The sequence below is a fragment of the Felis catus genome, chromosome B2 (genome assembly GCF_018350175.1).
Source record: "Felis catus isolate Fca126 chromosome B2, F.catus_Fca126_mat1.0, whole genome shotgun sequence".
In the NCBI taxonomy this organism is placed as follows: Eukaryota; Metazoa; Chordata; class Mammalia; order Carnivora; family Felidae; genus Felis; species Felis catus.
Window position 1 is genome coordinate 34,020,323 of NC_058372.1, and position 24,551 is coordinate 34,044,873.

General features: G+C 56.6%; 2 protein-coding genes across 9 annotated transcripts in view; both read right to left on the reverse strand.

The window, feature by feature from the left end:
* Window positions 1-10,036, reverse strand: part of TEAD3 (TEA domain transcription factor 3) — a 26,426-nt gene extending 16,390 nt beyond the window's left edge. Inside the window, exons 1-2 of the mRNA XM_045058649.1 lie at window positions 9,916-10,036; window positions 8,970-9,176 (exon numbers count right to left, since the gene is read on the reverse strand). Coding sequence (XP_044914584.1) covers window positions 8,970-9,176; window positions 9,916-10,036 — 328 coding nt within the window. The remainder of the gene's footprint in view (window positions 1-8,969; window positions 9,177-9,915) is intronic.
* Window positions 9,982-23,288, reverse strand: TULP1 (TUB like protein 1). Of its 8 annotated transcripts, none has more exons than XM_023253896.2 (15): window positions 23,187-23,288; window positions 23,025-23,070; window positions 22,444-22,573; window positions 22,057-22,212; window positions 21,313-21,468; window positions 20,502-20,603; window positions 20,308-20,427; window positions 19,926-20,032; window positions 16,679-16,684; window positions 16,407-16,577; window positions 16,091-16,203; window positions 14,672-14,786; window positions 14,497-14,595; window positions 12,229-12,400; window positions 9,982-10,574 (listed from the first exon to the last, which is right to left on the reverse strand). In XM_023253896.2, exons 1-15 carry the CDS (start codon window positions 23,231-23,233, stop codon window positions 10,441-10,443), a joined length of 1,674 nt encoding a protein of 557 aa, XP_023109664.2. In that variant the 5' UTR covers window positions 23,234-23,288; the 3' UTR covers window positions 9,982-10,440. The 8 variants fall into 8 exon arrangements, with proteins under 8 accessions (XP_023109664.2, XP_023109663.2, XP_019686046.2 ...); XM_023253895.2 differs by having other exon boundaries at window positions 22,444-22,576; XM_019830487.3 differs by lacking the exon at window positions 22,057-22,212 and having other exon boundaries at window positions 22,444-22,576.
* Between the last annotated feature and the right edge of the window lie 1,263 nt (window positions 23,289-24,551).

Consider the following 24,551-nt stretch of genomic DNA (forward strand, 5'->3'; position numbering starts at 1 on the left):
GTGACGAGTGGAGAGGAGAAACAGGAGTGGGGCCCGGTGTGTCTGCAGCTCTCAGAGGGGCTGCTCGGCTCTGACTCTGCCTGCTCCTCCTCGGGTCTTGGGCATCCCCAGCCAGGGACCCCCCCCCCCCCACCTCCTCAATCTCCCCCTGCCCCAGTGCAACCCTGCTGAAGACCCATTATGCGGGATGGGGAGGGTCCCTGACCCAGGAAGGGTGTGGTTGTGACTTCCCTAAAAGATAACTCACAAGGAACCTAAACATGGGGGCTGGGACTGTCCCAGGAATTGCGAGGAGGGAGGGATGCTGGCTGGCAAGGGAGCAGCTGAGAAGGTGCCTGGCCAACAGCCTTGCTCAACCCCACTGGCTCCTCCGTCCCACTTCCTGTTCCTGCACCTCCCGGCCCCACAGCAGCCCATAAACCACCCACACGCCTGCCCCTGCCCTGGCCCACATTGCAGATGGGCCAGGGCTCTGTAAACTCTGAGTTCCCTGCACACGCCAGACTGGGTTATTAACTTAGACCGCACCCGGCAGTGCCCCCAACACACACAGCTCCAAGGCTCACCCCCAACCCCCTTCAGCCTCAGACTCTGCATGGCCAACGCATTATCAGGGTCCTGGGAGCCTTGGAGCCCAAGACGGCTACATCCAAGGACTCTGCTCTGGCCTGCAGGGAAAGCGGGGGGTGGGTAGGGTAGGAAAGAGATGTGAAGACCCCTCTGCAGCCAAGGAAGAGAATTCTTTCCCCTCAGACAAGAATTCCAGGTCCTGCCAAATGGGTAGAGGGTCCTCTCTGCAGGGCCACCTGTTTAGGGAGGCTTGAAGAGTGTGGCTAGTGGCAAAGGATGGGGAGGGCCTAGGAGGCCTGAATGTCAGAAGGATATAGACTTAAGATTACTAATGAGGGGCGCCTGGGGGGCTCCATCAATTAAGCGTCTGACTTCAGCTCAGATCATGATCTCACGGTTCGTGGGTTCGAGTCCCATGTTGGGCTTTGTGCTGACAGCTCGGATCCTGGAGCCTGCTTCGGATTCTGTGTCTCCCTCTCTCTCTACCGCTTCCCTGCTTGTGCTCTGTCTCTCTCTCTCACACACACAAAAATAAACACTAAAAAAAATTTTTTTTAAATAATAAACATTAATATTAAAAAAAAACACTACTAATGAGAGCACCTGTTATATGGCAGGCACCGTTCTGGGATTTTACACGCATTGATTCATTTAACCCTCAAAATAACCCAGGGGGTAGAGACTATTACTAGTCCCACTTTACAGACGAGGAAACCAAAGAACAGAGAGGTTAAGCAACTTGTCAGACACACAGCTAGTAAGTGCTGGAGCTGGGCTCTGAGCGTACGCAATCTGGCTTCAGTCCCTTAACCAAGGGGATGAAGCTGAGAAGCCTCACCACCTTGAGCCAGAAAGGAGGCCCAGCTGTCATGGCAACTGCTCTGAGCCCACCCAGTGGGGTCCAGACCAGGGGCCTCCCCCCAGCCCCAGTAGCTGGGGCAACTCCAAGGACACCCATATTCCTGAAGCCCTTTCTGTGAGGCCTCCAAGACCAGGAGGAACAGCTCTCCCACACCAGAGGGGTGGCCAGGGAGAGAGGAAGCCATGCTCCTGACCAGTGAGACGGCCAACTCCTCTACTCCCAGCCTGTCTCTCCCCACCGGAAGTTATATCCCCATCCCCTCCTTAACTCCTGAGGCCACGTTCTTGGAATAAAAATGTGAGAGGGCAGAGACTCAAGGCTGGAGACCCAGTGACTCCCATATTGAGGTAGTTGAGATGCAGGGCCTCCTCCCAGGTCCGACACTGCCACAGGCTATGAGGGGAGGCAGAAGAGGGGCTACAGTGGGCTAAGACCCCTCCCAACAGAGTCCTCAACGCATTTCCCCCCAAATCCTTTCCTGAGGCCTCCCTCGGAGCAGCAGGGGCCCAGCGCATGGGGGGCCCTGGCAGCCCCAGACTTTTTACAGCAATTTTCCTGCCTCCCCCAAGTCTCTGCCCGCCTCCCCTCTTCCAGGCGGTGGCCCCCCCCTTCTCGGGGTGATGTCAGCCCCGCCCCGCCCCCCGCAGGAGCACTGTGGCCAAATATGGCGAACACAGCAGTGCTTGGGAGCTGGGACAGACTGGGGGGGCGGGGCGGCGGCCCCTGGCTGGGACCGCTGGCAGCTGGTGAGGGGGAGGGGAGCCCAGGGGGCGGCTGCAAGGACGAGTCAAGGAGACAGTGGGACCACCGTCCCTTCCGCTGGCTCATAGGCACGGGCAAGGCTCACTTTCTAGGAACACTCCTGTGGGCACAGGCGCCAACACAGGGGCCCACAGGTGACCCCTGCCCCACACAGCCACGCACAGGTATGCTGTGTGGGTGCCTGGACTGACATCCAAATGAGAATGTCCGTACCCCCCAAACTGAGGCACACCCGTGGGCGTCAGCGAGCAGGCAGCTGCGCCAGGCAGGGGGCTGAGCTGGGGTCTCTGTCCTAGGGCAGCGCTCAGGAGTCTAGGCCAGCTGCTCTGGTCTTCCCAGAGTTATTGCTGTGGGTTGAGGACCGAACCTCGGACCCTCACACCACTGGGGACCCAGCTCCGGGGCTGCGGGCTCTTCAGACGGCTGCAAGCTGGACACGTGTGGGGCTCAGGCACGGTGGAGGGAGGAACGGAGAGGGGTGCCCTGGGGTGAGAGGCGGCCCGGGGCAGGGTCTCCTCCCCGCTGTGCAGAGTGGGGTGGGGAGGGATGGCAGCCCCCAGCTGCTTGTCGGTGCTCACCCAGCCGTCCAGGGCGTCTGCCTGCTGGACTGGGCCACCAAGAGGGGTGGGAGACAGGGAGGAAGACCTGAGTGAGGGGCAAGGGGGTGGGGCCTGGGAAGAGTCTGGGGGTGGGGTAAAGTAGACAGAGACAGATAGACAAGACAGACAGACAAGAAAGACAGACAAGGGAGACAGGAGAGTCCCAGAGAATAAGAGACAAAACCCCCACAAAACCTTGGAGTGAGACCCAGAGAAGGAGAGATCCAGAGAGAGACAGAGCTGGACCCAGAGACAGTGACCAACAGACCCAGACAGACAGAGACCAAGATCCCGAGAGACAGAGGCACACAGCTGGGGGGGAGAGGGGTGGTGAGAGAGGCAGGGAGGGGAAATATCAATAAACTCAGACACAGTCGGGCAGGGAGGGAGGGGAGGAGCCGGCAACAGAAAGACCCAGAGTTCAGGACAGACCTAGAAGGAAGGAGTGGCAGGGAAGCCACAACAGGGCCAGGGCCAGGGCATCCCACTCCTGTCCCATCTGCTCCGTCCCTCTTAGAGACCACCTCCTATCTCCCTCTGCAGTGGCCCTTTACTACTGCAGGCTGTGGCCCACTGCCTTTACCCCCGGTCTGACCAGCCATTCCTGCTTCCACTGTCTCAGGGCCCTCAGCCTTCAGAGGTCAGAGGTGCCTCTGGTGGTGGCAGGGATGGGAGCTGGGAGCTAGGAGCTAGGAGGCTGGGTGAGCAGGCTTTGGGGCCCTGGGGGAGATAAGGGGCACCCTGCTGCCCACTCCCCACCCTGGGGCCACATTGCTGGAATAACTGGCTGGACAGCTCCAGTGATGGGAGGCCAGAGCTGGGCAGCCACACGCACGGGCCCTAGGCCCCCACCCCCACGGGGCCCGCAGCCTCCAAACCACCCAGCCCACACCTCCCTTTCAAGCGAGGAGAGGAGAGAGCTCCCCCAGACTGCCCTGACTGGGGATTCAGACAAGGCCAGTCGAGGCAGGTGGGTGTTGTCCCCTCGTCCCCCTGCCCCCTCCCTTCCATACCAGCCCCACTGGGAGGACGAACTAGCCCAGTGACCCTCCTGGATTAGGGGCCAGCCGCTGTCCACTTCTGCAGGGACCACAGGGCCTCCCCGTGCTCTCACTCGGACTGAGAACATTGGTCAAAAGGCAGAGGGATTTTAGTGAAATCAGCAGTTGCACCCCCAATCTCCCACCCCCAACCCTGGGCTGGGCTGACCCGCCAGGGGGTTGAGGATGGGAGGGCAGTTGATGAGGGCTAAGGGAACCTCCCCACCCCCTCTGCCTTTCCCTGCTTCCTTCTCACCCGCCCCCACAGCGGGGCCAGCTGTTCTCCAGCTGCCAGAAGCTCCCACCCTAGAAGTAGCCATGCGCCGGTTGGGACTGCAGAGGGGGCAGGAGGGGGATGGTGTCTGCCTCCCCCACCTCCAGCACAAGGACCCCTGAGGGACCCGGCCAAGTGGCCACACCCTGCCAGGCTGGGGAGGGAGTACCCTCCTCCCTGGAGTAGGGTACAGATTTTTACAGGAGGAAGCAATTTGCAGAGCCCTAGGAGGGAGGTGGGGAGGCCTCCTCCCCTCTCTCCGGCTTATTAATGTGCTTCCAATTTGGGAATCAAGACTCTCTACACCCACCCCCACTACGCAGGGCACAGGCTTCCTGGGGTACAGAGGGGGCAAGCAGCCCCCCAGGCTTCCTTCCCCAAAGCTGATCCTCACTGTCCCTGCGCTGCGCCCCCCCACCCGTGTAGGGGAGTGGGAGGTAGGGTCTCAGCGACCTCAAACCTCTGCAGAGAGAAGGGGCCCAGTGACCAGACCTCCCTTCACCCCTACTCTGGGACTCTGTCCTGTCTCATCTTTTTTTTTTTTTTTTAACTAAGTAATCTCGATGCCCAACGTGGGACTCAAACCCATGACCCCAGAGATGGAGAGTCACACGCTCCCACTGACTGAGCCAGCCAGGCATCCCTGTCTCCTCATCTTGTCCCACTGCAGCGAAGACCAGGAATCCAGCTTGTGGGTAGGGGCAGGGAGGCAGCCAATGGGTAGCTTGGGCAAGTGGGTTTCCCAGTTCTCCATTCACATGCCCACGGCCCGCCTCAGCCTGCCTGCACCCAGGCCCCTGGTACCCTGTGTCACGTGACGTCACGCACTGAGCTGCCACCAGTCCCTCAGTCAATCCCCCCACTATGAGAGTCACAGTGTCCTCTATAAACGCACACAGGCTTCCTCTTGGTCCTCCTCTCTCACGCGCATACTTGTCCAACCCCCCCCCCCACCCCCGCCAGCCACTGTCCCGCACAGTCACTGCTACCTGCGTCTCTAGCCTTTGTTTCTTTTTAAACTTTCTACTGTGGTAACCCATACATAACATCACATTCACCATTTTAACCATTTTTAAGTGCCCCATTCAGCGGCATTTACGAACTTTCCTTCTTTGTTTCGGACGGTTATCTTTTTCACGCTCCTCCATGCGGACGCCCCACGAATCAGGGTCCCAGGCCCTCAAGTTCATCACACACGGTACCCGGGGTGTGCCTGGCACAGCCCTGACAGTTGTCACCCACACTGTTCTATGGTCCCAAGCAACCTCAGATAGTGCCCAGCCACAGAGGCCGCCCCGGTCACGCCCCGCGCTTCCCGTGCCACGCGGCGCTGCCCGGGCAGGGTCTGGAGCTCTGGTTCACCTACACGCCTCTTTCCCACCCCCTTATCACGACGGCCGCTCAGCACCGTGTCAGGATGGCTTCTCCTCACACACACCACGTCCTGTCCTAGTTTTCGTCATGTGTCACGAAGAGTGGCACACACAGCCTATCAGAGTTCCTACACACCTGAGGCTCCTTCATATGCTGTTCACACCCACACACACGTAGTCACACCACTGCATCACACATCACACAGGTGGCTCATTCTGCTTATCACACACACACACACACACACACACACACACACACACACGGCATCAAACGATCGCAGCGTCCCTCATGTATTCCGAGCATCAGGATCCCATCCGGTGTCAGACAGAGGCTCACATTGTTGGGTCTTCCATAAAACACGTCCCCCATGATGGCCACTCACACACAGAGACCGCGTGCATGGCTTTCTTTCACACACACGCTGAGCCTGTCGTTCATGGTGGCTCCCACACACACACGGTGTCGGTCACTCACGCGAGTGTTACAAAGTCACGGGCAATGTCACATAAGGCTTCCCTCGCATACAAGTGCAGCCTCACATGCAGTCACGCAAGCTGGTTTTAGCCGGTTCTGTCACGCGCACACCCCCCGCACACGCAGTGTCACCCACACAGAATGTCCCACTCAGCCTCTCTCTCACACACGTCCAGCGTCACACATGGCCGCGCTCTCATTTCCCTCTATCACTTCCTGTCCTTTTGGGACTGGCAGGGAGCACAGGAAACAATCAGCACTCTAGGAAACCTCAAGGGCTGAGGCTTTAGGGAGACCCGTGGCCTGACAGGATTCTCTGGCCTCCGGCCTTCTGCGGGACCCTCAGAGGACAGGCAAAGAAGTCCTTTCCCCTCTCGGGTCCTCCTCTGAGGGGCAGCACACCTCCTGCAGACAAGCCTAGGCTGGCACAACACCAGGAGAGAGGTGAGGCCGGGGCAAGGCCTTGAGGACAGGCCTGAATGTGATCTGCTGACCTCTGACCACAGAAGTTCCCGCCATGGCCCCAGGGCCGCCCCACAGGCCCATGGAGACCTGGTTCCTCAAGACCACCCCTCCAACCCCACAGCTTCTGCAGCCCCCACGTGGGAAGAGGAGGCTGTGACCTCCTAGCTTCCTCCACAGCTCTTAAGCTGCAGCATTAATAGCCCTCATGGCTCCCTGGCTCCTTGGGGTCTGGCCCCCCAGATCCCTTCCCCTCTCCTCACTGTGGGTGGACTCTTCAGCTCCTCATCCCTTCGTAAGTGAGGAGGTAGGGGGTACTGGTAGCTTCTGTTCCCTTCCAGCTTCTGCCCCGAGCCCCTAGTGGGGTCCAGGAATCTGGCTGAGGGGCAGGCCACCCAAGTGACCTCTCAACACAATTCACCCTGGCCAGCCTTGCCAGACCCCAGGGCCACTTCAGAGGACAAGTTTCCTCAGCTCTGCCTGGCTTCCCTGTCCCTTGCTGTCTGCTGCCTGCAACCCTTTCAGCCATACTCCCCTGGTTTACATACTCCTCAGTCACCCCCTGGTTTGTCCTCACCTTCTTCCTTAGGCCACTGGATCACCCACTCACCTCTCCAGACCTCACCAGGTTCACGTTCCATAATGGAAGGAGAAGGCAGGCCAGCTGACTAGGAGGCTGGGACTCTGGAAGGCGCTCAAAGATAAGGGACCCGAGAAGTCATTTATTCTGAGCAGGGAAACTGAGGGCCCAGATGACACAGGTGGTTAAAAGCCCAGCTGGGACCAGATCTCTAGTTCCTTGACCTTCTCTTTGAGATATCCCCTTCTCGTTTTAATATTTCCTCAACTGGCAGAATGCACAGGGTCTACGAACCTGAGGGTGAGGGTGGGAGCACAGACCAGGATGCAGACACAGACACACAGACACACACACACACACACACACACACACACACACACACACACACACAGCTCTGTCCTGAGCCATTCCCCAGTCCAAATACGCTAATTAGCATTAATTATTGTTCCCTCCCTTAGGGGGGTGGGAGAAAGGCTCATGAGGTTGAGAATCCAATTGGTTCTTAACCTCTCCCTGAAGAGGGGGCATCAGGGCCCCTGAAGTCACCCTCACCTGACAGCCTATTCCTAGAAGATACATCTGTCCATCCCCTACCCACAGGGCGAGCAGGGATCCAGAAGACCATAGAACCATGTCCTGAAGTGACACCCTCCTGGTGGGGGGGGGGGGGCAGTTCTTGGAAAAGGAGCTACAAGAATCTGGAAGGGAGGAGAACATAATTCTCCCACATCTCCAACTTTTGGGGTCTTTGGATATTCTCCTTGTCCCAGGCTGTCCCCAACATGCTAACCAAGGAGGTGTCCTCGCCCCCTGCACTGGGGTGGAACATGTATACACAGAACCAGCCACAAGAGATGGGATACACAGAGCCGCCATGGGCACCAGCCCCTAGAGCTGTGTCCAGTCCCTACCCCCATCCCCTGCTTTCCTGGACTACAAGTCCAGGCCTGACCTGGTTCTGCCTCTACCTGGAGAGAGAGAAAGCACAGAGGGAGGTGCCCCCTGAGAAGCCCTCCCTCAAGGCCTCATTCTCTCTTGTCCAGAAAGAATCTCTGAGCCCTGGATCAGGGCCTCTCTCCCAAAAAGGTGACAGAGTGGGGTCTCAATGACACTTTCCCGGGGCCTGGCTAGCTGAAAACCAAATGCAGACAGGCACTCCTGACCTTTCCTCCCCAGGCAGGAGTAAAGGGCATGACAGACAATGGTGGTGGGGAGGGAGGGAGGGGGGAGAACAAACCTCCTTCAAACCCTCTAAAGTCTAAACAAGGCTCTGAGGAAGTGTAGCGAAAATAAGGCCCCAAAACCAGCCCCCTTTGGAGCCAGGCTCTTAGAGCCCTGGTCTGGAACTCCGAACCCCCACCCACTGGGGCAGAACTGGACGGAGCTTAAGCCCCTGCCTCTCAGGGGGCACACGCCCAGGGCGCGCAGCTCTGCTCCCAGTCACCCTCCACAATCCAGCGCAGCCACAGGCACCGCGCGCAGGAGCCGGCCTGGACGCCGGGAGGCCGGGCCCGAGGCCTGCGTGGAGCTGGAGCCGGGCGGGCTCGGAGAGAGCGCGAGCCGGGAGTCCAAAGGGCGGCGGGGCCCGGGACTGGGAGTCCTGGGTACGAGCTCCCCAGTGGCAGGGCCCCCGAACCGTGAGCCCCCAAGACCCCTGCCTCGGCACCCCATATTCGGACGGTGGGGCAGACGAAGGCACCGGAGACAATCTCCCGGTTCCCCGACCTCCCCCAACCAACTCGTCCGGGTCGCGGGGGGAGGGGGGTAGGGGTGGGAGGGGTGGGCGGGGCTTCCCGGAGAGCTTTTTTCCCCCCCTTCCCTCTAAACTTCCCGGCACCCAGATCCGGGGCTCAGGCTCAAGCTGGACAATAGCTCGGGGATCTAGCCCCCCGCGAGTGCCCCCCCAATCCAGAACCAGCCAACCAAACCACCTCTCCCAGTACGGCCTCTTCCCGGCGTCCTCCCGGCTTACCTGGTCCGAGCTCGGGGGGGCGCTCCGGCCGGGCCGCTCCGCCGGGCCCGAAAAAGCTGAGAGGGGGGCCGGGGAAGGGGGGTCTTGGGGAGGGGGCTGGCCGGAATGTGCGGAATGAGCCGGGCCGGAGCGGGAGGCGCCGGGCGCGGAGGAGGGAGCGAGCGGGACGGAAAGTTTGTGTTGAGGAGCCGGGGCGGGGGGTGGGGGCTGCGGGGAAGGAGGGGGCGGGGCGCGCAGGGGGGCGGGCACCGACCGGGAGGGGCGGGGCCGGGCCGCGCGGGGCCGCCCCCAGTCGGCGCTCGGGCTGCCCACCCCATGGCTTCGCGACCTGTGGCTGTTCCCGGCCTTCCCGCGCCTAGGCGCTTCGCTCCCCGCCTGCCAGTGCCACGCTCCCAACTTCTCCCTGCACGCCGGGCCTTACCCCACCTCCCCAGGACCCCACCGCAATTTGGGGCTCGGGGCTGGGCGGGGCCGAGGGCGGAGCTCCCGCCTAGCCGGCTGGACTCCCGTCGGGGTGCCGCGTCACGAGGAGCCCCGGGGGGCCGAAGCGCACGGGCCTCAGGGCTCCCTACCCGCACCCCCCCCCCCACGAGTCCGGAGCTGCCGAGGCGGAGCGCCCTCTCCGGCCCGAGAGCCCGCCCCCAATTCCCGGGGCCCCAGACCCCGCCCCGCCCTGGCGACTGCGCCCTCCATGCCCGGACCCGGTTTGTCTGGTTCTCCCCGAGAGGCTTGTTTCTCGAATTTCTCCCTTTCCCCCTCTTCCCGGACCTCCGGGGCCCTCCCTCTCGGCCCGGGGCCCCCGCGGGGGGCGTCTCGACACTACGAGCCCGCCGAGTTTCGGTAGGACCGGCGCTGGGCGCGGGGGAGGGGACGCGGGAGTGCCCCGGGCCTGGGCGGGAGCGGGGTGGGGGTGTGGGGAGGGAGGCCTCCAGCCCGCCCTCCGGACCTCTCCCGCGCTCCGGACCCCTCCCGCCGCCCAATTCTCGGCACGCGCTGAAGAACCACTGCTCGCTGGGCCTGGGACGCGGCTTTATTGGGGACGTGGGTACCCGGTCTTCGTCCCCCATCACCTACCCCCTCCTCGGAACCCGCCCCACTCCGCGGAGCCCTAGTACGATCCCGGAGGGGGTTAAAACAACACTGACTACTGCTCCTGGACAGGAAGTGACTGGGGCGCGGGGCGGGGAAGGGGGGCGGCTGGTGAAGCGGCGCAGGCTAGCTCCGCGACCAGATGTGTGGCTCCCAACTCCAGATGTTCTTCATCTCTGTCGGACCGCCGTCTGAGCTCCTCCCCTGCCTCGGCCTGTGCCAGGCTGGAGAGTGGATGGAGGTCACTCAGAGACAGTGAGGGGTCAGCCCCCGACAAGAGAGGAGTCTTCAGTGGGGGCTTTGGTGAATAGACACTGCAACCCTCCACTGAATCCTTTCCCCCACCCTTGGAGGGCGCTGGGGGCGCTGGGGGCTGCTGGGGTCATTCGCAGGCCAGCTTCCCATCGAAACTGGAGAGGGCGATGGCGAAGGCCTGCAGGGCGCACAGCGGGTACCGGTAGTCTAGGGTGAAGGCGTCCTCGGCCACGCGGCCGAACTGCAGTACAATGTAGTCGGCTGTGGACACAGACAGGGGTGGGGTGGCCCGCGACCTCCTGGGTTCCCATTCCTGGCAGACAGCCCCCTCAACACTGGGAACAGTTCCCCTCCCTTGTATTGGAACACTAATCCTCAGCCACCCTCTCAAGTATTCACCCCTCCACCCATCCACCCCTTCTTATCTGGCCCAACCAGTCCCACCTGCCGGTTTACCAGACTTCTGACTGACTGTAAGCCCCTGAGGGCAGGGACCCTGCCTTATCTTCTGCCACCTAGGGCTATGTGTATGACAGGCACTTAAATATAGGAACCTGTCACACTTCCCCAAGCCTAGAATCCTTTTCTTTCCATTGTCTCTGGCCTCATTCCTTTTTCCCATCCCCAGACACCAAGTCCCATCTTAGACTGCCAGGCTCTATCTCTTAACTAGCCCCCTGAATCCTTCCTTATCCAGTGGCTCCACTCAACCCCATCCCATATCTGGTCCAGGTTCCCAACCCTAGTCCCAACACCTCCCCCAGCATCCATAGAGACAGGAAGTTGCTAAAAATACCCCTGATCTCTGCAGACCAGGCTCCACCAGAAATGTGATCTGGAGAGCAGTTTTCCAAGGCCTTGGGACAGGTGACACTGGGGAACCATCCCTAGGATGGAGTGGGGGATGGAGAAGTTGCTCAATGGTAGCCAATCCTGGGAACCTTGGTGTCCCTTGGGAGAATATCTTTCCATCCCCAAACTTCCTTAACCCTAGTGGGAACTTCTCCCCCAGGCTTGTAACAGGGACATTTGTACTTAATTGTGTTTTCTGGGCATATCTTTTTTCCCTAATTCCTCGAGGCCAGGCCTTTGACCTTACTTGAGAGAGGACAATAGAGTAGGCATTCAGAAATGCTTGATTAATATTCCCTACCCCTACAAGGCAGCCATCCTGAAGGGGTTAGGAGCTGGGGCTCTGGAGCCAGACCACCTGCGTTCTCAAGCCTCTTAATTGCTTTATGACCTTAGGGAAGTTACTTAACCTCTCTGTGCCTCAGTTTTCTCATCTGCCAAATAGCGACAAAAATGCCTTCCTCACAGGGTTATTGAAAAGATTTAATGATTCAGTATCTGTAAAGTCCAGAGAACAGTGCCTAGCACCTGGAAAGCACTGTGCAAGTGTTTTTGAAATAAATTTCGATGGCCAGTGGAACCTCCTGGAGTTGCTGCCTTTGGGGAAGGCGCTGCCCTCTCTGAGCCTCAGCACCATCTTTGACCACATAGAGGTCGCGCATATCAGTGGTTTTCAAACTCCAGCAGATTAATTCTCCCTTCAACACAGTTTTTCTTACCCAGGGTATCCCAGTATCTACCCCAGGCTCTGGTCAATGCTAGAAAGAAGGCCTGGAACAATGAGCCCCAAGACACCTGCTTGGAATATCTGAGGCTCCTGGGAGCATGGTGTCAATGCCCCTGCAGGAGGGAGTAACCTTCCTGGTTGTTCTGGCTCCAGCAATAAAGGACAGCTGGGGGTGGGGGGGGGTGCAGCGAGAGAGTGAGAGCACGCAAGCGTGCACGCAAGAGGGATGGTGGGGAAAGGGCCTCAGTGAGGGTTGGGATTCTGGAGGTGGTGGGAAAAGGGCCTCAGTGAGGGTTGGGATTCTGGAGGTGGTGGCTCGGGCCCTCCGACACTCACGGTCATCGGCGTGAACAATCTGGAAGTTCTTGACGGAGGCTTGTGTGACTCGGCCTTGGAAGTTGAGGGTGTAGGAGCCGCTGTCTTCATTCCAGACGGGGGGCTTGTTGTGCAGCTCGATGAGGCTCTCCAGTGTCTTGTTTTGCCAGCGCACCAGCAACCCATCGCTGGTCTGGGGTGCCAGGGGGAGAATTAGGAAGAGGGCGGTTAGAGGGGGCCGAGGTATCTCGGGACCGAGGGGAAGGGGCCTAGGAACCTGAGCACGCCTTTGCGTGTCTGTGTTAGCGTGCAGCCTGGATATCAACATCCGTTCAGGGGATCCTTGAGAGCACCTTTGGTCTCTGTGGTGTCCTTGTGGGCATGGGCTACATCTGTGAGAACGGGGTTTTGCTGTGGGATGCCAAAGCGGAGGGTTGGAAAATGGAAAGTAGCATCGGGCACACAGAAGGTGCTCTGGGCTGTGGATACCCAAGGGGTCTTAGGAATGGCCACATGCCGGTACCTGATTACAAGGATGAACCAGACATTCTGGGACCCACAAGGAGCTCACAGTTGCGCTTGCGGAAACAGGTAAACAGTTAAGATGTCCTGGAAGAGAGTTTCTTGAAGGAAGGAATGGTGTCTATATGATAGTGCTCTTGAAATATTTCTTTCCCGAGTTTCCTGAGTCACATTCATGGCTTAGAGTGAGTCCCCTCAAGATCGTGTCCTCCCCGAAGCCTTCCTGACCCCATGTCTGATTTAGATGTCTTAGCTGTGAGTCTCCGTGACACCTTGCTTTTATGGTTTCTCCCACTGTACTCTAATGGACAACATTAGATACTCTAAGGGCGGGTATAATAGTTTAATGTCCCTGTGCCTCAGTTTCCCTCACAACAGAGTATTGTGAGGATTAAATAAGTTAATAGTGCATGGAATGTTATTCAGATCAGTTCCTGGCACAGAGTAAATGCTCAGTAAATATCATGGTTCTGATGGTAACTGTTGTGTTGATTTTGGATCCTCGGTGCCTGGCTTTAATGAATGATCATAGAATGAATGAATTGTGAAACGGAAAAGAGTTACCTAAAGCAGCACAGGGTGGTTCTTACGAAGCCCAAACATGCTCAGGACGCACTGCCTCTGGAGCATTTGTGTGTTTGTTCCAGGCATGGAAGGAGTAACTGTGGGACCCTACATGCCTCGTGCCCCATGGAAAGTCAATACGGTGTGACTTTCCAGCAGGGAAGGATGCATGATCAGCTGGTGGCTGTGATTTTTCATTGTAAATGAGTAAAGTGACTTGACTAAGAGCATGGAGCATGCCAGTCCGCCTGTCTGTGAAACCTTGGGCTCACTGACTTGCAGTGCTAAGGCAGCGGAGCAAGGGACTGACACCTAAGGAGGCCACCTCCCCCCAGGACATCTCTCCATCTTACCCTCTCCCTCACACACACACACACACACACACACACACACACACACACACACACAAACAAGCAACCTTTGCTTTTTAAAATAAAAGTCAAATCATGTCACTCCTGAGAACCCTGCTGTGGCTTCCTGTTTCTCCCAGGGGTAGAAACCAGTTGTACAGGTCCAATCTACCCCTCACTCTCACCTCTCACCTCAAACCCACCAGGCACCACTCTGCCTCAGGGCCTTTGCACTGGCTCTTCCCACTGCCTGGATGCTCTTTCCCCAGATATCCACAGGCTTGCTCCCTCACCTCCTTCAGGTCTTTGCTTAAATGTCACCTTCTCAGTGAGGCCTACTCTGACCACCGTATTTAATATGGAACACGCACGCACATCTCTCTTCTCCTGTTTGATGTTTTCTTTTTTTTCCCATACCACTTATCGCCTTCTAACATACTATACAATTTTTTTGCTTATCACAATTATTGTCTACTGTCCGTCTCCTCCACTAGAATGCCGGCTTCATGAGGGCAGATCTTTGTTTTATTCACTGACATCTTCCAGTTTCCTAGAATAATCCTCAGCACTCAATATACATGTGTTGAATGAATATATGAATGGATGGTCTGGGGTAAACTGGAAAAAAAGTCCTCATTGCATTTGTTTCTGTGAATTCAATGACGAAACCCCTGAATTCATTCCACAAGTTTCCAGAATGAATTTGTGACACAGGGTGATGAGTGTGCTCCGGAAGTTGGGTGTGGGCAAGCTGAGCCCCCACCCCACCCCCAGCTCCCCAGGAGTGGGTCATGGGTGGGTCACATGGGAGTAGGACCCTCAGGGAGAGGTGTCAGGGAGGCGCTGGGCTCACATTTCGCGGCCGGATGGGGACCCTCTCGTTCTCCGTATTCATGCCTGGGATGATGACCGTCATGCGCCGGGGACCTCGGAAGCCCAACACGTTGGTTTCCTGGGAGGGACACACCTGTTAGGTCGGCCCCTGCAAAGGGGAGGGTGCTGCCAGGGGGCCCAGGCCGAGTTCTCACATAGATCACAGCTGCCAGCTCCTGCCGAAGGCGCCCCACATCAGTGCTGCCTCCTCCGCGGTGCGGGTTCTGCCCGTTGTCAAAGACGGTGAAGCGGTTGCCCAGGAGATTGGACCTGCAAACAGGGTGGAGCTGGGGGGCAGGGCTGAGGGGATTCTGTACCCCTCCTCCAAGACCCTTCCTCCCAGCCAGGCAATTCGGAGAGCTTCCTGTGTCAAGGGTATGGGTGTCGTAGGACAGAGCAATTCATGTCCTCTGCCCCACGCTTCCCTCATGAGATCTTCTTTAAAGCTGGATCTGGAAGGACACTGGGCAGCCTTCAGATCTCAAATCCATCTCTTACTGTGTGACCCTAGGCAAGCTAAACTCTCTGAGCCTCAACTTCCCCCTCTGTAAAATGGGCATAATAACAGTATTTTCCTCATTTGGCCAATAAAAGGATTAAATGGATTAATATTTGGAAATTAGAACTATGCCTGACACATAGGTAGACTGTATGTGTTTATTAACACATAAATAAAAGAAATAAGGCCTGACTCAGGGATTCACCTTCCCCTTACCTCTCAGATTTGCAGTGCGGATTAGAGGAGATATATGGGGAGACACAGCACAGGGTAGGTGCCAGATATTTGTTTATTCATTCACTTAGTAAATGTTTATTGAGTAGCTACTATGTGCCAGGTGCTAGGAATTCAACCATGAACAAGACAGGCATGGGCATTGCCCTCATGGACCTTAGGACCTATTCCAAGTGAGGTACAGGGTCGAGTAGCATGGGCATCACCTGGATGCTTATTAGAAATGAAGAGGGGCACCTGGGTGGCTCAGTCGGTTAAGCATCCAACTCTTGATCTCAGGGTTCTTGCAACTGAGCCTCACATCGGGCTCTGCTGACAGCACAGAGGCTGCTTGAGATGCTCTCTGTCTGCCCCCCCCCCCACTTGCCCTCTCTTTCTCTCACAAAATAAATAAATAAACGTAAAAAAAAAAAGGTGAAGAATCTACATTTAAAAAAAAAAAAGTGGTGCCTGGGTGGCTCAGTCGGTTGAGTGTCCGATTTCGGTTCAGGTCATGATCTCGTGGTTCATGGGTTCGAGCCCCGCGTCGGGCTCCGTGCTGACGGCTCGGAGCCTGGAGCCTGCTTCCGATTCTGCCTCCCACTCTCTCTGCCCCAACCCACTCACATTCTGTCTCTGTCTCTCTCAAAAAGAAAAAGAAAAGTGAAGAATCTTGCCCCAAACCCAGACCCACTGAGCCATTTTAACAACACTTCCAAGTGATCTGTACACATTTAAAGCGTGGGAACCCCTGGGTCAGGGGACGTTTCCAGAGTGTCCAGTGTGGTGGACACTGCCGGGCACAGGGAGACGAAAGTGACCCGCCATGACGTTCTTGCGGTCCTGGGCCTCCCAGCCCTACCTCAGCTTCCCAATGAAATTCTCCCCTCCTCGAGACAGATTGGTAGGGTCGCTGGAGATGAGGTAATTGGCCGTCTTGCTACGTTTCCGCTTCCTGCCAGCCAAGAGGAACACCTGGGGACAGGGGGAGACAGGTGACAGAGGATGGGAGGCGAAGATGGGTGAAGGAAAGAGAAGGGTGGGGGGAGAGAGAAGGCCTATTTGTCCTGTATCCACCACTCTCCCCCCCCCCCCCGCCCCATTTGGCTCTAGCTCCACCCTCAGCCTGGGTCCTGCCCCCTGCCCTCTCTCTCCCCTGCCGCCTCTCCCCTACCCACCTTCTTCTCTGTGTCCAGGTGCAGGAAGTAGGAGGGATACAGGCCCCGATCCATGCCCTTCTTGTCCCGGGTCAGCTTGCAGCGAACTGTCCGGCCCTGAGGGGCAGGCCGAAGCACAAACTCCCGGGGTTCATCCACTTCCACGGGTGGAGATGGGGCTCTCTCCTCCTTCTGGGTGGGGGCACAGCATGTATCAGCCTACAGCACTAGCTCCTCTGCCCTCAGCAGGTCCCCGGAGCTGGGACACAGGCAGGGTGGGCCGGACAACTCACCGCTTTCTGTGTGGGAAGAGAACAGACGGGCCAGCTACAGTGGGCTGAACCCCTCACACTTCCCCAGCGGCTCAGCAGCCCACGTTAGGAGGCTCTGGGGAGCTTGGCGCTTTCTTTTTTGCTTAGCTTGTGATTAAGAGCCTGGGCTCTGGAACCAGACAGCTTGGATTCAAATCCTGATTCCACCACTAACTGTTTACCCTGTTTCCTTTTTAATTTGTTTTTAATGTTTATTTTTTGAGAGAGAGAGAGTGTGTGAGCAGGGGAGGGGCAGAGAGAGGGAAACAGAATCCGAAGCAGGCTCCAGGCTCTGAGCCGTCAGCACGGAGCCCGATGCAGGGCTCGAACTCACGAACTGCGAGATCATGACCTGAGCCAAAGTTGGACGCTTAACCAACTGAGCCGCTCAGGCGCCCCAACTCTTTACCCAGTTTAACTGTGACTCGGTGTTTCCATCTGAGAAATGCATAAGTTGGGGCTGGACACCCGGGACAGACCTTACTTAATTGATACATTAAACAAACACTCCTATAAAGCCTACCAATGTGCCAGGCATAGTTCTAAGGATCTTCCAAATGTTACATGGTTTAATTCCCTTCTCAGTAACTACTGAAGTAGTTGTCCAATTTTACTGATGAAGGAGCTGAGGCTCAAAGAGGCTAAGCAACTTGCCCAAGTTCATATAGCTAGTAAGAAGTGTAACTAGGCTTTAAATGCTGTGCAGCCTCCTGTGAGAGCCAGGGCCTTAGAAAGACCTTCCTTCAGTGGACATGATGTCAAGGGGTGAACTGAGGTGAGGCCGAAGGTATGAATTGCTGTGTTCTAAGCACATAGTGTTACCGTAGTATTAGCTACTGGTATTATTATACTGTGTAGTAAATATTCAGTGAATGTGGTAGCCAGCCTTCAAGACGAGCCCCAGTGGTCCTTGCCTCCTGGTATTTACACCCTTGTGTAGTCCCCTTCCACACTGTATCAGGGTCAGTGTTTCTGACCGATGGAATATAGCAGAAGTGATGGGTCACTTCTAAGTGATTAGTCTAAGGCTAGGTCATGAAAGATATCGTGCCTTCTCCTTGCTGTCTCTCTTGGGCCACTCTTTTTTTTTTTTTAATTTTTTTTTCTTTTAACGTTTATTTATTTTTGAGACAGGGAGAGACAGAGCATGAACAGGGGAGGGGCAGAGAGAGGGAGACACAGAATCTGAAGCAGGCTCCAGGCTCTGAGCTGTCAGCACAGAGCCCGACGCGGGGCTCGAACTCACAGACCTCGAGATCATGGCCTGAGCCGAAGTCGGCCGCTTAACCGGCTGAGCCACCCAGGCGCCCCTCTTGGGCCACTCTTGAGCCCTGAGAGAAGTTGGCTGCCATTGTCATGAGAACAGTCAGGCAGCCCTATGGAGAGGGCCCCAGCCAACAATCATGACCGTGAACCATTCTAGAAGTGGATTCTTTATTTCCAGTCAAACTTTCAGAGTGACTACAGACCCAGCTGACATCTTGACTGCAATCTCAGGAGACCCCCGAGCCAGAAGTACGTGCCTCGCTAAGCCACTCTTACATTCCTGACTTACAGGAATGAAGAAAATAAATGTTTGTTGTTTTGAGGCACTAAGTTTGGGGGTGGTTTGCTACACAGCAATACGGAGGTAAGACAATGAATGAGTAAATAAGCTTATTTTGCTCAGGGAAAAACTCCTCAGAGCAGTTTGGTTGCATTACACCGTAGGCTGGCCTGGCCTGGCCTGGCGGCCCCACAGCTGCCCTCTGCTTCTCACAAACCTGGTGCCGTCTGCCCTCATGTGCTATCCCTCACAAGAGGGGGGGACAAGGGACGGCCAGCCCGGGTGTGTGCTACGTGAGAGTCACTGGGAATCCCCGATACGCTGTGGTTGGCTGTTTTTGCTGAGGGCAGGTTGGGACTGTGTGTGGGGTGAGGCTGGTGGCAGCAAGCAGGCCCTCAGCCTGCGGACCCTTGAACATCTTCTCCACTCCGGGCTGCTCCAGAAGAAACTTTGGAAACACAAGACTATGTTTGGAATGTGATGTGGAGAAAGCCAGAGCTTATTCAAACATTTCCACAGCTGTCAATTTCTAGAGCCTACTGTACTGAAGGCTGTGCCGCGGTTATATTCCCCATGGGAGATAATAAACTGGCCTTGCAGTCTATATATCGGTACCTGGTGATGTGGGCCCATGTGAATCAGGTCCCCCAAGACCCGACCGCTCTTGAACAGACTCATAAGCCCACATGGCCAAGCCCCCAGCCCTGCCCTCATGGTGATCTCTCTGCTTGTGGAAACCAATTTCTCAAAGACTTTCATCGCTTTCTTTCTCCAACTGGCCCTCTCTCTCCTGCTTGGTCCCGCCTGTGCATGTCGGTACCTGAGTCCTATTTGTGAGGAAGAGGAATATTCAAACTGTTAACAACCTGTTCTGCTCATGGCGAATGCCCGCTCAGAATGGATGCTGGTGGGCCTGGGGGAGGGTGCAGGAGGCCCCTGCCAGCCACTGTTAACCCTTCAGTTGTTGGAAGGGTGGGTGGTCCGGGGTGGGGTAGCAGAAAGCACTTGGAGAACTTAGAGCAGTAGCATGCAAATATTCTTACAACTCCTACAGCCAGCCAGTGCGCCCAAGGGTGAGTACACGTGTCCCTGTCTGCCTGTGAGTTCTACCTCCCGGGTACAGAAAATGAGTGTCTCAGGGAACCTGGGGGGCTCGGTTGGTTGTGTCCAACTTCAGTTTGGGTCACGATCTCACGGTTTGTGAGTTCAAGCCCTGCATCGGGCTCTGTGCTGACAGTTTGGAGCCTGGAAGCTGCCTCAGATTCTGTGTTTTCCTCTCTCTCTGCCCCTCCCCTGCTCGTGCTCTCTCTCTCAAAAATAAAATAAAACATTTAAAAAAATTAAAAAGAAAAAGAAAATGGGGTCTCTTCATATTGGGGCTGTGTGAGCCTCTCTGACCATGTCTGATGTTAGGCTGCGGAGGGGAGGGCTTAGAGCCCAGATAACATCAGGCCCCCAGGGCACCAATCCCAGCATGGTGACCCCACAGCAGCCTTTTCTTTTCTCACAAGCCTGGTGCCCTTTGTCCTCCTAGCCTGTCATCAGAGAGGGAGTCATGATTCTAACCCCAAGTGACTTCATGGCCCCAGCCCCCCAACGAGCTTCCACACTCCAGTCCCCCAAACCCAGGCCCCTGCCGCTGCTCCCTGAGGACGTCAGTCCCCTTCCCCTCTGGGCCCCAACCTTTTTGCCTTTTCCTTTCGCTTTGCCCTTCTGATTGCTGTTCTTTGTCACTTCTTCCTCCTCTTCCTCCTCCTCCTTCCTCTCCTCTTCTGAGCCTTTGGGAGTGCCTGGGCATGGAACGAGCCTGTTAACCCCTTACCCTGCAGAGCACTTCATGGTTTGCAAAGTACATCTAACACCCACGTCTCACTTGGACCCTCCCCACAACCACAGGAGAATCATCCCACATTACTATTATAGGGGCCTCAGAAAGGCTACAGTACCTGCCTTAATAGTCACAGCTATTAACGTGGGCAGGTCAAGATGCCTCCCAAGTCTTCTGACTCCAGGACCCCCAGGACTGCCTCTAGATGTCCTGATACCGGAGGCCACTGCCACCCACCTTTCTTCTTCCGAGCTTTCTCAGCGGGGCCATCTTCCCCCACCAGAAACATGGCTGCTGGGCTCTTCTTTGTCACTCTGGTCGGGCTCATTGAGGTGTCCTTGTCAGCCTCCCCAGACCCTGTGTGTGTGGATGTGAAGGAGTCACCCTCCACCACACCCGGAGTCCCCTGTTCCTCCAGAGACTAGTCTCACCTTTCTTCTTTGTCTTTCTCATCTTGGTCCCCTCCCCCGCTGGTACCTCCTTCTTCTTCATTCGAAGAGGTTTGGATGGGGGGACAGGGCTTCCCAGGTCCCCTGGAAATGGAGGTAGGGGTTAGACAAAGAAGAGCCTGTTGGGGCTGAAGGCCACCTTCGAACCCACTCATCATGGCCTGACAAGGGCCCAGAGTCTGTCTTCTGCTCATCAAGTTTTAATCCTGAGTCCATAAAGGGCTGGACAAACACCAGGAGCTTATTGGTGTTACAGAATACATGAATGAATGAATGAATGAATGAATGAATGAATGAATGAAACCCAGCTCCCATGCCATCCCCAGAAAACCCCCTCTGGCAGGTGATACAGAGAGCACTCTCTCCCTCTCTCACAGGGGCCCAAGGTGCCAGCTACCTGTCCACCTTTAAACCAGACTGGGGTACCTGTAGGGTGAGGTGCCCAGGCCAGAGAGCCATCACAGCATTTATTCATTGACTGATTTTTACAGTAATCACTTTGATGCTTTTATGGAAATTATAACAATAATTCATATTGAGTTTTTTAAAAAGCTGCAAAATCACAACGGAAACTAAAATCCTCTGCCCTCCCTGGCTCACAGAGCCCCCAGGCAGGCTATGCACTTAAGGACCATCAGGGGGACGACACCACCAGGGAGAGAAACTCTCGTGTCCAGGCGCTGGGTAACTTCTTGATGTGTGAACTCTGGCGTATCGACGAGGCCCCCAAGCCGCTGAAGGACAGGGCTAGTTTTACACGTCTGTGTGCCCCCTTCTTACCCTCAACACTCACCCTTCTGACCCTGGGCCTTGGCCCTCCTCTCCTTGATGCCTGCGGAAGTCTTCTCTTTAGGAGGCTTCTTGGGAGGCAGAGGGATTTTCTCTTTCTTTTCCTCCTCCTCCTCTTCCTCTTCCTCTTCATGGTCTTCCTCTTCTTCCTCCTCATCCTCTGTAGGCAGAGACTCCTCATAATGGGGGCTGGGATGTGTCCCATTAGCTGGGGGCTCAGTCCCCTCCAGATTCCTGGGAAATGAGACCCAGAGGCGGGAGGCTCTCCTGGAACAGGAGGGAGTGACCTCAGGCTGCTTGGGGGAGTGAGCTGGAGTTGGGGGGAACGCTAGGGGCTAGGCAGTCCTGTTCTGGGGGGATGCCCTTGTCTGTAGCACCTTCGCCTCTCTCTCTCTGGTACTCTCACCTCCTCACACATTCCTGCCTGTCTTCCAGTTTGGCCCTACTCTGCCCCCAGTGACCGCACCTGGGCTGTTTCTCACGGTTTCTCCTACTTCGCTGCTCCCTGTCCTTGTCTGTTTCTGACCTCCAGCCAGACGCATCTGGGCTACCTCTGGCCCCTAGCTGTAGTTGAAGACAAAACTCTCAACCCCTCCGTGCCTCAGTTTCCCCATCCGGAAATAAAGGGTTTTCTTTGGTTTGGTTTGTTTTCTGGCTCAAAGAGAAGGCCAGAGAAGGGGAGGCTGTTTCCCCGAGTTTTCCGCCTCTCTCCAGCGCCCCCCTCCCAACCTTCCCGCCGGCCTCTCACCGTCTACTGCGTCCCGGGCTCGCGCTACCAGGAAGGTTTCCCGCGGGTCGCGTTTGGCCTCGGGGTCTCTGAGGAACTTGGTGTAGACCGTCTGCGGCGGCCGGGCCTCGGGCGGCTGCGGGGCGGGCTCCTCCCGCGGCTTCCCCCTCCGCCCGGCTGAGCCGAGAGGCCGGGGTCAGGCGGGGCCAGACCCCCTCCTCCGACGGCGCCGGAGCCCTGGCCGCTGCCCCCTCCGGCTCCTCGCCGTGGGGATCTCCCCCGGCTTTCATTCATCGCCCGCCCGGCCCCCACGCACTTCTACTCCGGCCGGCTCCCACCCCTCCATTTCCCTTCCTCTGCCCCCCCTCGAGGCTCCAGGACCGGCCGCAGCCTTCCCGCGTCCCTCACCCTTGGGGGCACCCCCGGGCTCGGCCCCCCGCCCGCCTCCAGGTTTCCTCCGGGGCTTGGATCCCTCGGGGCAGGGGGACTCGGGGGCTTCCGTCCTTTTCTTCCTCAACTTCTGCCCCTTGGCGGGTCGCTGCTGAGTGGGGGTCAGGAGGAGGGAGAGGAAAGAAAGGGGGGGGGGCTCTGAGGGCTGACCATGACCCTCTAATCTCTTGAGCCGCCAGAAATAACCGCGGATTATCGGGAGGGGAACAGCAGCCTCCTTCTTGGGGTGGAGAACCATGACCCCTCCCGTGCACCATGGCCACCCCCAAAGGCCCCAAGGCCCAATTCCTCCCCTGGACATCCCATGCCCCCAAACATCCCTTTCCTCGAAGTCACACACACACACACACACACACACACACACACACACACACACACACACACACACACACCCTACAGGAAAGCAACCTCCAGACGCTGCCGAAGGGGAATGCGTCTCACTCCCAGATCCGCTACCCTGAGGAGGTTTACAGACGGTTGAGGCGGGGGTGGGGGGTGGGGGGCTCTCCCTGCCTCCTTTCCAAGCAGGGGCGACATACCTGCTTGGGGCGCTGCTGGATATCCGAGCCTTCCTCCTCATGTCCGCTGAGGGTAGCAAAGGAATCAGACTGTCTTCCTCCCCTTTTCCTGCCCTTCCCCAGCCCCTCCACCTGGGCCCCCCAGGGTTCAGGTAGGTTGAGGTGGGGGGGGCACTTCCGGACCTGTCCGAGGCCCACACCTCTCGGAGGGTGTCGTCCTGCAGCGGCATGGTGCATTCGCCTATCCACACCCCCTTCTCTGGCCACCGTGCAGCTCTAGGAGCCTCCCAGTGCCCCCCCCCTCCCCGGCTAATCCAGGCTCAACTTCACCCCACCTCCCGCTGGCTCAAGGGGGTGGCAGCACTGTGGGAGGTGCTCCTGCCCACGAACCCCTCCACCACCAATCCCAGCCCACTGAGGGAAGAGTCCGAACTCCCAAGTCCTTCTCAGACCACCCTGCAGCCTGAAAGATGCCATCACTGTGCCAGCGCCACCCTCCCCTCACCCAGCTTTGGGTTAGAGGTGCTGATTTGTAATTCGTTGGGGGACAGTGGAGTGTGGGAAGAAAATCTTAGATCAGATCCTGTATTTATCTTTATTTTTCATAAAAAATAAGAACTAGGATTTACTAATAGTTAATATATATGGATCAACAGAAGGCTGTGTATACACAGTACTTTGCTGAGAAGTATGCCTAATCGTGGGCATACACTTATTATTTTTTTTTTTTTTTACAGATAGGGAACATGCTTTTTTAAAAGTTTAGAGACCAGAGATATGGTATTTTTTGTGCTTTGTGTGTGTGTGGTGTTTTTAAATTTTGTTTTTTGTTTTTTTTTTCAGGTAATCTCTGTGCCCAAGGTGGAGCTCAAACTCATGACCCTACGCATGACACGGAGATCAAGAATCACCTGTGCTACCAACTGAGCCAGCCAGGTGCCCCCCAAAGATATAGTGTTGATGTGATTATCTCATAGGAGGAGTTTGGTTAAATGCTGAGGAAGCCCAGAGGAGGGGCTCCAATCAGGTGTCCTGGAGGCTTCCTGCAGTCTGATCTAAAATTTAAAAGTTGAGAAGGGGCACCTGAGTGGTTCAGTCAGTTAAGTGACCAACTCTTGATCTTGGCTCAGGTCATGACCTCACAGTTCGAGCCCGCATCAGGCTCCACGCTGACAGCTTGGAGCCTGCTTGGGGTTCTCTCCCACCCTCTCTCTCTCTCTGCCCCTCTCCTGCTCATGTTCTCTCTCTCTCTCTCTCTCTCTCTCTCTCTCTCTCTCTCTCTCTAACTCAATAAATAAACTTAAAAAAAATTTTAAAGATAATGAATAGGAGTTCTACAGGTAAAAAAAAAAAAAGTGGGATGGGTTACCTGGAAAGGGACAAGGTAAAGGCCTAGAAGTGGGACATGGCCAGATGTGTTCAAAGGTTTAGCACTAGGAGGCAGGCAGTCATCTCACGAATGGGTCAGCCCTGAGCTCTGCCACTTAAGGGCTGAACGTCCTTGGATGATTTGCTTAGCCTCTCTGAGCCTCCATTTCCTCATTTATA